The 12,682-nt window shown below is 39.4% G+C and overlaps 1 protein-coding gene across 2 annotated transcripts in view; it reads right to left on the reverse strand.

Moving 5' to 3' along the window:
* The window catches only part of gpc6b (glypican 6b), an 84,756-nt gene that overhangs the window by 15,693 nt on the left and 56,381 nt on the right, over positions 1–12,682 (reverse strand). The window contains exons 6-7 of one of the 2 annotated variants that reach the window (XM_080903051.1): positions 12,359–12,502; positions 11,345–11,374 (exon numbers count right to left, since the gene is read on the reverse strand). In XM_080903051.1, coding sequence (XP_080759177.1) covers positions 11,345–11,374; positions 12,359–12,502 — 174 coding nt within the window. The remainder of the gene's footprint in view (positions 1–11,344; positions 11,375–12,358; positions 12,503–12,682) is intronic. The other variant, XM_080903052.1, reaches the window with a different exon arrangement.

A 12,682-nucleotide genomic window follows, 5' to 3' on the forward strand; every position in this document is an offset into this window, starting at 1 on the left:
TATATTGTCAGCCTGAGAATCAACCGAGTGACTGAGGGCAAACTAAGTGCTTCATCTTTAAATCAATGAAGGCGCCACAAGCTTCTTCATTATTTTTTTTCAACATTCACAACTCCTGACAAACAAATTCACATAATTGACAAAGAATATAAATAATGTAAAGTCATCCCACAGCTCTACTAAATGTCACTGCTCCCCCCCCCCCCCGACATTAGCATTAAGATAATGCAGCCGAGTCTCTGAGTTGAAATCTGTTTACTTTTGTAGCCCTCTTTTTCTTTCAGAACTGCCTTCATTCTTTGTGATATTAGTAACAATGGTTAGTAACAATACTCAGGTAGGCTTTGGCGTTGAAACTATGTTCAGCTGTTAGTAAGAGGCACTAAGAAAAAATACCCCAAATCATTACAGCACCACCAGCCAGAACCATTAAAGGCAGGATGGATCCATGCTTTTATGTGTTTTATGCCAAATTCTGACCCTACCATGTAAATGCTGCAAGAGAAGTTGAGACTCATCAGACCACGAAACATTTTCTTAATCTTCTACTCTACAATTTTGGCGAGTCCACGCAGCCTTAGTTTGTCAGCAATCCTTTGAGCAACAGCAGAAGACCACATGGCGTGGTCTGCTGTAATCCATCTGCTTCACGCTTTGATGTATTGTGCATTCAGAGATGCTCGTACGCATACTTTGGTTGTAACGAGTGGTTATTTGAGTGGCTGTTGCCTTCCCATCATCTCAAAGCAGTTTGGTCATTTCCTCCTAACTTCTAGCATCAACAAACCATTTCCACCAAACTGCTGCGCACTGGATGTTTTCTCCTTTTTGGACAAATCTCTCTGTAAACTCTAGAGGTGGGAAAATCCCAGTAGATCAGCAGTTTCTCAACAACTCAGTACCACTCATGCTCAGTTTAAACTTCAACAAGTCATCTTGTCCATGTCTATAACCTTAATGTGCTGAGGTGATGACATGTGATTGCCTGATTAGACATTTGGTTTAAGAAGCAGTTAAACATATGTACGTAATAAAGTGACCAGTAAGTGCAAATAACATATTGTTCTCTCTTTCTTCTACAGAAATGTTTTTTCTGGGAAAAGGGAGGAGATTTCACTGAATAAAAAAAAAAAAAATCACAGGATCTCATAGCAGATCCACCTAAGTTAGTCAGGTTTGGTTGGATCTGCTATGCTTTTTTTCTCCTTTGACAACTAATACCAAGCTTAAAAATGTACTTTTTAGGACTGTGGTTTTACCATATAAGTAAAAAAAAAAAGTTTCTTAAAGCACATGCACAGCATACAGTGCAATGCACATCTACCAGTGGCTCTAAAGGTTTCTGCCCATCGTAAATTTTAGAATATGTCCACGCCGTGCAACTCCACATGTTTACACTTTGTAAGCTAACCAGAGTCCCATGCTTCTAAATGAAAGTTACATCCTCTTTTAGCTTACCAACTGTAAACACAGCTGTTTTATGAAGAAAGAGTCGACTTGACATGTTGTCTGCTTTGGTTCTTTTTGGTTTGCTCCTTTGTTTTCTAAACAAACAGCCACCACCGCACAGCAACTGTCAACTGTACAGGTAATTAGTTGGAAAAAGGAACTTGTGAACTTGTTAAGGTGGTCTTCCAAAACAGCCATCAAGGAGTCACTAATGAAGCACATTTTCACATAATGAGCGTCACAGTTTGTTAGACCAAATCTGTGTCAGGCGGTGCCGATGTGGTGACTTGGATTTACAAGCTATAGTTTTTGGTGGGCTTTAATTTAAGCACTCAAACATTCATGCATGAGTGCCACCCCTTGCCTAGAAAATCGTTGCGTTTATGGTCAAACAGTGTCCTGAAGTATCATGCCACATATGCACTGCCAGACTATTTATTTTTGTGTGGTCTCAGAGAAAGTATCAGTTATGCTAGAATCTGTGGAATCTACATAATTGCATGGTTTTGGTAAGAGTCAGTAAATAAAACAACTCAGAGAAAGGAGCTGTGGATAGGCCCACTTTACTTCCATTAGGCTGTATCCAAAACAAGAATGTTTCAGTGGCTTGTCATATCCCTGGATGGCAGAAATATAATGCTAGGGTCAAGATTTTTTTAAAAGGAGTGGTTATGTTTTTTTATTTCCCTGTCAAGTGACTTCACAAACCACACATGTATGTTACTCAGTGTTTGCCGCTGAACATGGTAAGGAATGCAAAGAACAAAGATCATGCACATGAATACACAGTTTTGCTTTCCAAGTTATTCATGTACTAACTGATCATTTGTCTACATATGAAAGCAAAAAAAAAAAAGCTAAATCACCATTTCCACTTCACATAAAAGAGATTTAGTATGCAAGTTGGCAGTTCAGACAAATCATCAGAATCTAGCTGAACAGCTGCCTTTTGAATTTTTTATTCAGTCATTCACATTCCTCATATGCTCCTAATTCAAATCATGCAGGGATACAGCCCGTGCATTTTGCTAAATGCACAAAGAAGAGCCCAGACAGATCACTTGTCACACAGTCAACAAACAGAGACAATCACACTGTCACACCTAATAGCTATTTATTGACCTGCATGCTTTAGCGGGAGGAAACTTAAACATCTAAAGTAAACAAAATCACAAGTGCAAAACCTTCTAGACAGCCATCGATCCACCGTGCTACCATCTTTTCTTTTTGGGAGACCTAACCAAGAATTTAGAAGAATTTTTAACTTGATGTCCTCCCACCTACTGTAAAGCACAGGGGACAAAAAAGAAACAAACTAACGCTGGAGTGAGGGCAGTGTGTTGCTTACTGTCATTTCACTGGAATGTTTGACCTTCACTGTGCAGAATGATTATTTGTCATAGTTCCCTCCTATCTTTCAGGTTCATGGAGGACAGGGGGGGACCCGGACCTAGACCTCTTAGTGAATCATGCCATTTCAATGTTTATGGGTGCTCACCTTAAATTTAAGGTGTGAAACTTAAGTTTATTAAGACATGTATGCATGAACCGCATATGATTTTAAAAACATAGTTAGTCTGAAAGGCAATCAGCATTATACAACTTTCATAGATGTAAAAAATTTAAAGCCTTTCACAGAAAAGAGTCATTTTTTTCACATCCAAGTAGCCCTTGTTGTCCTATCACTTAACACTGATCAGATAGATTGGTTTCAGTGGTTGCATTAATCCAGAAATAACAAGAAATCCTAGTGTATAAATGCTAAGTTGGGATGCTGTGTAAAACGTAAATACAATGCAAAGATTTGCATGTCTCATAAATACATATTTATTTCACTATAGGCCATAGAAAAACATGTCATAAACATAAAGGACTGCATTAAGACAATTCACCATTAAAAAACTGCAATTTTGAATTTGATGGTAAATGTCTAAAAGAAGTTGGTACAGGGCCAATGTGGACCACTGTGTATCATCCCCTCTTGTTTTAACAACAGTCTGTAAACATCTGGGAAGTGAGGAGACAAGTGTTTGGACTTCTGGGATAGGAATGTTGTCCCACTCTTGTCTAATATAGGATTCTAGCTGCTCAACAGTTCTGGGTTGTGTTTGCCATATTTTTCCATTTCATGGTCCACCAAATGTTTTTAAACTGGTCAAAGATCTGGACTGCAGACAGACCAGTTCATTGCTCAGACTTTTGTAATAGATGCAGTAAATACTACGTAGTTTAGTCTTAGTTTGTCTTGCTGAAATATGCAGGGTCTTCCCTAGAAAACTATATAAGAGTATATGCTGCTGAAAAACCTCTTTAAATCTTTCAGCACTGCGAATGTGGATGGCACAGTTAACTGAGTTCACAGACAGTGATTACTGGAAGTGTTCCTAAGCCCATGCTGAGATTTCCACAATAGAATCACTCCCGGTTTTAATGCAGTGATGCCTGAGGGCCCAAAGGTCATGGCCATGATATTGATTTTCAGCCTTCCCTTTTGAACACAGAGATTTCTCCCAATTCCCTGAATCTTTTGATGAAATTACATACTCTAGAGGACAGAATTTTCAGATTGTTTACTGTCATTATGCAGTCACATAACAAAATTCTGTGTGGTAATTAGCTTATAACCAGACACGATTAAAAAGACAGAGAATGACAATGAACAAATATACACAATAGGGAAACAATTATAATGTAGCGTTGGCGTTACAAAGTGTCTAGCACATGTATCGGCCCTTTAAAGCGTGAGGTGTGTATGTGTGTCTGTATGCGTGGTAGGGTGGGGTGATAGAGTTCAGAGCTCCGGGAAAGAAGCTGTTCCTCAGTCTGTTGGTTCTTGTTTTTATGGTCCTATACCTTCTTCCAAAAGGCAAACAGTTTATTACTTGGGTGGGTGGGGTCTGCAGCAATGCAGCTGGCCTTCTTTTGGACACGGTCAGCATACACTGAGTCCATGTCTGTGAGAGGATTTCCCACAATCCCCTGTGCTGTTCTCACTGCCCAAGCCAAGTGCTTTCTGTCTTGTTTCGTGCAGCTGCCATACTATACTGACATACTGAGACAGAGGATGCTTTCTGCTGTGGTTCTGCAGAAGTTTGCAGCAGGCTCAAGGGGAGCCCATCCCATTTATGGCTCCTGAGGAAAAGCAGCCTTTGCTGGACCTTCTTTACCAGGTGACATGTATTCAAGCTGTGATGTGAATGCCCACGAACATAAGGTTGTTTATCTATTCTACCTCCTCCCCGTGTACAAGGAGGGGAGCATGTTATGTGTTGTCGACCCCTTGCAGTCACCCCACAATGAGTCTTCTGGTCATGCTGGTGTTCAGGACCAGGTTGTTTGGACATCCTCTCCGTAATGAGCCTCATCATCATCTGATATGAGACCCAGTACAATGGTGTTGTCTGCAAAACTCACAAAGTTATTTGTAGAGTGGGTGGCAGTGTAGTCAATAGTGCCAAGAGGTCTGGGCTGAGTGCACAACTCTGCTGTGCACCTGTAATCAGGGCCAGTGTGGATGATGTACTGTCCTCTATTCTCACTACCTGAGGCTTGTTGGAGAGAAAGTCCTTGATCCAACAGCACAGTGAATAGTAACCAGGCTGTGAAGCTTCAGTGCTAGTTCATCTGTGATTACTGTATTAAACGCAGAGCTGAAGTCAACGAATAGCATCATCAACATCCGTTAATATGCTGCAGGTGAGACAGAGCTCCCCGCATAGGTGGACCGATGACTGTCCAGAACAGTAGTTTAGGATGATCCTCTCAAAGCACATTATAATTACCCGGGAGTCAGTCTCAACAATTTTATTTTATCGAACATTATTCTGAATTTGTTTGACACTTTGTGGAGCCTGTTTTCTTTTTTTTTTTTGCAGATTGGTAAACTGCTTCTCTGAGATGCTCTTTTTTATAACCAATCATGTTACTGACCTCCTCCAGCTGTTTAGCTTTCCTACCTTTTGCTACCTCCATCCCAATTATGTTAGATATGTTGCAGCCATCACTTCAAACGATAACACACGAGTTAGCCGTTTTCATGAAAAAGCAAAATGCCTTTTTAAATGTGACATGTTTTCTATAATATGGGCTTGTGAGATTTCCAAATCATTGCAATCTGTTTTTACACTTTTTACATTTAACCAAGCTTTTGGGGAATTTAGTTTGGAGATTTCAGCTAATCACAGTGAAACCATTATACAACTTATGCAGGAGTTCTGACAAGTATATTTTCGCAGAACCACAGGCTCATAGCTTGCGGTGTTGCTGCCCAAGTGCTATGTTCCCTAACCACTCGGTCATCGGGTCACCTGCCGCAGTTGATTGTTGACTTTGGCTTTCAAAAACATTTGCTCTATGCAGCGGTGGAAAAAGAGGAAAGAAAAAGAGGAGCTATAATTTATTTACAATTATAGCTTTTCCATTTGACGTGTGCACTCATCAAGCGATTTTGTTTGTGTGCAGGGGAAAAAACAAAAAAGTAATTGCTGATTTTGAATATTAAGGAATGTTGAAGAAACAAACATATTGGTGGAGGCATGATTTTACAAGTGCCATTTGTAATGCAAAATAGGGAGCGCTCAAGTTCAGAACAGGGTATTTTGTTCCCCCCTTTTTTCTGTCTGTTGTTACTCTGCGATTTACTTTCCGTTTGTAAGATTCTTGTGGCAAAATACCCTTGTCTAATGTGAAATGAACCAGCTCAAACAAATCTCAGAGTTGTGGTAAATAAACCAAGTAAATGATGTTTGTGTTTTTAAAATTCAACAAATTCCAGGATGGGAAGGAGGGGGAGGACTTCTTTTGCCAAATTATTTCATTTATTAATAATCAGTCATTATGTGCATGGATTAATTTTTTTAATATAAAAATATAATCTCTAATATTTCCAAAACATCTTCTGAAACCTATGCAAAAAGAGGGTCCAGTACTATGTGCACAAACTCATGGATCAAAGGCTTTATTTTATTTTTTAGTGTTCCCTACTGGCTCTTTCCACAGTCTAGCCTTGTTTGTGCCCTGCACTCACTGTTGTGCTATATTGCCATACATATAAATTGCAAACCATGCATTACACAAGGGGACAAAAAAGGACCTATAAAACTACACTAAATTGAACTGCACAAAAACTTGTTACAAATGTCAAATTAAAAGCTCCACTTCTTATCTTTAATGCACCTCTGAGCCTGACAGTGTGTTGTGCCTTTATCCCCTCTTTTGACTTTAAAATCTCCATTTCTCTCTGAGCTTTGAGGGTGTGTGCTCTGACAGAATGTCAGGCAATTAAACAGTCATGGCTCATTGAGCTGGAGGTGGGCCTGCTCCTCCAGGCTCCTCTATAGGCAACAGAAGAAATGAACACAAGCACTCCCTGCCATCCCTTCCTCATTCTTTGACTTGCAAACTTAGCAGTGAATCTAAACAAGAAGTTGTTATCAAAGGACACTTTAAACTGCTGTCAACTTTCACTGGGCTGAGCAGTGTCACTGTCGTGGGTAATTATCTCGTGCCAGAATGTAAACGAGAACAGTGTGTGGGACAACAAAGATGTGTTCTCGCAGGGTACCCAGTCATGTCCCTGCTGCGAGATGAACACATAAACGCAGCCACAGTAATGATGGCAGGAGACAGCTGCTAGCTGTACCTTTACACCACTAAGCACTAAGGTAACAAGGCAGCAGTTTCAGTTTATATATACAGCACATACTGTAAAAATCTTGGAGTAAGACCAAAGTGCTTTACAACTCTACCAAGCTACAGAAGGCTACTATCGTTTGACGTTTGTGCTTGTGTATTCTTTTTCTTTTCTTGCTTTGATGTGAAGAGAATTGTGACCAAACTTTCAGTGAGGAAAAGTTGTACTGTGATACAAACGTATTTTGGTACAGCACTGCAGCATTACAGCATACAGTGTAGGGTAAGAGATTATTTCATAAACACTACTGGACAGTTGATTTTCATAAATCCATTTGCACTAGAACCTACTCAACTCGATGTGATTTTTAGTGTTTTCCATTAGGTAGCAGTGCCTGGTACAAGGTACTTTTTTCGTATCTGACTGGCCAGTCATCACTCGATGAGTCATGAGAGCGACTCATTCACAAAAATCAGACCTTTTCCTTTTCTGAAACCTGACGATGAGGAAAATGGCTGCACAAAAACCAACACTGCGGTCCCCGAGAGTGACAAAAAGCCACAGACTGAACAGCTAGTTTACCATCGCCTGTGTTGTATTTGTGTCACATAAAAACGACGTCACAGGACTTTTTGCTGTGTTGCTATAATGACCCATGATTCTCAACTGTAATGGAAAATAATAATACCAAGTAGAGTCGAGTCGAGCTGAGTCAAATCGAGCAGATATTAGTGGAAAAGAGGCTATAAAGAAGTCCTGGTAACTTAAGTTCAATGGACTTTGTTTAACTTTTGTACTATGTGTTCAGTCAAGTTTTCAGAATTAACTATTTACATATATTTATAAATGTATTATACCTAACCTCAGCAGTGACACATATCTAACAAACCAGGAGTACTGTAACATATACCTGCAGGCGGTTACGGTTATAGGCTGTTACCTCAACTGCAGAACTTTGACAGAATCATCAGACTTCTCAGGAGGTAGAAATGTACAAATAAACAAACACTTTGTCACAGATCCACTCGTGCATTTTAGGACAATTTTTTTTCACATGGTCTCGCTTGCCAACATTAGATTACTGGCTGGATGCTAACAACCAGTTTTACACAGTTAGAGGTTTGACAGCTGGAGGTAAAATGCAGGACTTCACAGCAGATGAATGAGACATCTAAAACACATTCACTCGTCCAAGGTACACCACTGCACACTAAATCAGGTATCAAAAGTATATTGTGTCAATATTGTGTCATTGTCCAAATACCTTTGGACAATGACACAATATTTGTAGCTTTGCTTATGCACACCTCCTCAGTAGATTTCAAATCCACCAATCAAGATGTCATTTAAGAGCAGACTTTAATCCTTATTGCAACATTTTTTATAAATCTTCTGAAATTTTTAAATGCTCAAAAGTAATTGAACAAAGACAATTTTAAAGATAAGGACTGTTAGTAATACTTGAATGAAGGTCTAGAGCTCATGGACATCACAACTCATTTTTTCCTTCCTTGAGATGCAAGGACTTTACTGCTTTTACCTTCTGTTTCTGAAAGTTCTAGACTTCAATCAGATCCTGATATTTAATATACAGCCAGGTATTATTATAGATTTTTTCCCCCATTGTACTGTAAATAAGTGAACTGCATCAACACACTTTGATTCTGTATGTGAATTTGCTTCCACTTGTTATTTGTCCAGCATTTCTCTTGCTTCATGTTTTCCAAATTGTCTATCAATGTTTTGCCAAAACCAAACAGATTCACAAGACTAAAGATGGGAAAGATCACAACAGCATCAATAGGCTTCTGAACATAAGGGTATATGGGTACAAAAGAGAGCCATTCTACTAACAGCAGTAGGTGCAGTGGCTGTCTTTTGCTTGCTTTTTGTGCAACACAGCATTGAAAAACTGAAGCAAAACTTCACACAAGGATCTTTCCAGAGAATGTTTTAGTTTAAAATGGGATTATGTATAAATAGCTCCTGACTTCATGTCTGTGCATTTTAAGGTTTTTGCATTTTATTTTGTGAGATGAAATGACACATGAAAAAACTGAAAGTTTAGATGTCACTTCTGCTGTGAAAAGACACAAAAGGAAAAAAAATTGCAGTGATAATTCCTAAAATGACATTTTAGGAATCTCATATTTTATGAGATCAGACTGCACAGCTGACCGCTCAATATATATGTCTGGTGTCCAAGAACAAACAATACCCCAGGAAGAACAAAAAACTGCAAGATGAAATAAGCCTGATGAATAATGGCATCACATTCTAGGTTAGGCAGATTAAAATACATTTCTTTGGATCATTTTGGAACCTGGATGTCTAAAACCAGATTAGGAGTACTACAGTGATGACAAAACATGGAAAAAGGAGTATACTGATATGATGTTCTTGAGTATATACCAAATGAAGACATAATTCTCAGTCTCAAGAAGCATCGCATTCCAGACATAACTCGAAATTCCTCATCTATTTTAAAATGGAAAGCAGACCAACACAAGTTAAAAAGAATGATCTTGAATTACTTGGGTTATAGCCCACGCCTTTATAGATGAATTTTTAGTGTTTTTAGTGAAAACATTGTCTGTCTGGTCAGCATCAAGCACGAGGCAGACAAAGTCTCCTTAAACAACTGACTGAAGCAGCTATGTGGTAAAGAGACAGCTATTCCCAACTGGGAATTAGTGGAGATCTAAAATAAAGCTAAAAGGACAGGATATGCCCATCAAATTGGTTGAATTATGCAAATGTTGCTCGATATCTGCTCGAAGTGTTTGTTAACAAATTCACAATAATATTGAAAATGTCAGAGTTAATTTGAGGGCTTGTTTTGGTTCCCTCAAGTTGCCACGAAAATCTGACCAGCATTTTATTGCACAGTATGAGTCAATATAGCTCAGTAGGCATATTTCATATTATGCACATTTGAATCGGAGGATACCAACAGCAAACATATGGTAAATTGACTGGTTCCTTTATTTATTTATATATATATATATATATATATATATATATATATATATATATATATATATATATATATAAAACTTAATACAACGCTTTATACAACATATCTTATTCACCCACAAGCACTATTTTCTAGACTTATGTTCTTTCTATCTAACAGTCATACACATTCATACTCCAGTGAGTGCATTGCGAGTTCAGTTGGCAGACTGGAGCAACGAGAGATCGAACCACCAAGTTCCCGATGAGCTACTCTAACTCGTGAGGTAGCGCCCCCACCTCACCCAGCCACACATATCTGTGGCAAGTATAGTTTTGATTTTGAACTGGAACAGTGGACATGAGTTGGACAAAACTAAAAGATAAGTCAAGAATCTTTCTTTATTTTTCATAAGCCAAACATCACATGGTACAGCCTATTATAGAAAACCCACAATTTGCAGCATTCTGTGGCCAGATCAGCATGGATTCCTCAGGCATGTTGATAATAGAATTTTCTGCTCATGTAAACTGGTTTAGTAATAGTATGTCAAAAAATAAGCCCTTGCCACTGAGCTCCATTTTGCGAGAAGCTCTAAGGAGGCTTATTGCCTAGTTATTCGGGAGCAGTCTGGTGCCCCCGTATCACTGTACCATTATAGCTGCTGCTGCTCGTAACACTCCCCCACCAAGACTTCACAGCTCTCCCTTCTGTCAGCTGTGACGGAGCAGGTCATTTGCTGACTGGTTGGGATCCTTGTGGAGTTGACTCTATTAGCTACAGAAATGAGAGTTTTGGACTAGGATGTGTCTCGAATAGATGCGGCGGTTGATGAACGTTTGTGTTGGATCTCGGAGAGGCATCTTGACTAGCTGAGAACACCGTGGCATGTGTTCAACAATCCCTGCGGTGTTAGCCACTCAACTGTAAAACGCTGTGCTTAACAGCTGACACTTCTGATGCCACGATATACCACATTATCAAGCTTCGAAGAGTTTTGCATTAGAGCACCTTATAAATCACAGGAAACATTTTAATGAGAGTATTTGACATTGAATCCCTTGGGAGATGAAAATGAGAGTATGACACTTAGCACACCAAGTGCTGCATACCACTGGGATTTACAAGTCCCAATGCTTGCTTGCTAGAAATCTCTAATGCTTTGAATACAGCATTAGAGGAGTGTGTGTGCATCCCCATCCACACAATAAAAAAAAAAAAACACAATTTCTCCTTGCAGTTAATGCATAAAACAGTGCAAGATAACGGTCCCAGCAAAAACATAAGTATAAAATGTTGAACCTTACACTGTGTTGCATCGCATTCCAAACAATCCTCTGGTTTGCAGCATAAAGGCAGGGAAACAGAAAGTCTTAATTAATTCAGCGTAGGTGGGAGAAATCACTGACGGACATATAACGCTTAAAAGCCAACTGCTGTATATAAGACATCAAAAATGCATCGAGAATGAATTAGATAAAGTGCAAAAACATAATTAGGACTGAATAAAACAAATAGCTCATTTGTTGTTGTGGGATTTCAAGAGCCAGATGGCAAAAAAAGGCTGCTTTTCAAATTATGTACCCATTAACTAAATAACCTATTATTAACCTCACACAGAGAACTAAGACATTCGATTTGGCAGGTTTTAAAAACTATGAGAAATGAGGCTGCCATTCACCAAAACAGACTGAATAATTTTCTCCTTTTCAAGGTTAAATATTACAAGCATAGCGGAAACATTTTGAAAAGATTCAATGCGAAAGGCCAGGTATAAGAGAGGAAGGGTAAAAGGAAGTAATGCTGCAGGAGTAATACACAATCAGAGCTGTCTCTCAGCCAAATTGGACTGCCACCCCCATGTTAACCTTTACCCCGATGCAGCATTTTAGGTCTCAAGGTTCTTTGAGATGGAAATTCATGTATCAAGATCCTATTGAACAAACATACAGATTATCTGACAGAAAATAAAGGTGCGCCTTCAAGAAGGAATTGATATGGTCAGCCTCACAAAAATCTATCCATCTCCCTTCTTCCCCTTCTCTGTTTGCCAAGTGCACGGGGATGAGAAGGGCAGTGAATGCAGTACATCACACCTTCCCATGCCGTCTTTGGGTAAAGCTGTTGATTCGTTAACAAACACAAATCGATAGAAAGGTCTGAATGGAGGACAAGTACAAAGAATTAATTTCCGGCTCCGGGGGCTTACCATGGCAAATCACCAGCTTTAATCAACAGTGTCAAGTCAAAAAGATAAATGATGTTTACACTGAAGCAGTGTCTTGTCTGAAAACAGAAAGCATTGGCTTTTGTCTTCTTACCAGTCTATCTAGGCTTGTGCCAGTTGCAGTGGTAGGCCTCTCCTCTGGGCTGTAGGGCCTGAAGCGGGCGTTGAACACATCCGAAACACCACGAGCAGACCTAGTGATTCCTGCGGGTTTTGGCTGACCACAGCCTTGAAAAACCTACAATTACAAGAACATGGGTACCCAACTGTCAACAGTTTAAATTACTTGGGATGCAGAAAATAGGTAAAATACACTGTTTGGATAAGGTCTTGTGAATGATTCACCCCTGACTACCGGTGTGACAGTGCTTTACGTCAAGTTGAGGCAACCATGTTGATAGGTGATCCGACTAGGAGC

The sequence above is a fragment of the Rhamphochromis sp. 'chilingali' genome (genome assembly GCF_963969265.1).
Source record: "Rhamphochromis sp. 'chilingali' genome assembly, chromosome: 14".
Lineage (NCBI taxonomy): Eukaryota > Metazoa > Chordata > Actinopteri > Cichliformes > Cichlidae > Rhamphochromis > Rhamphochromis sp. 'chilingali'.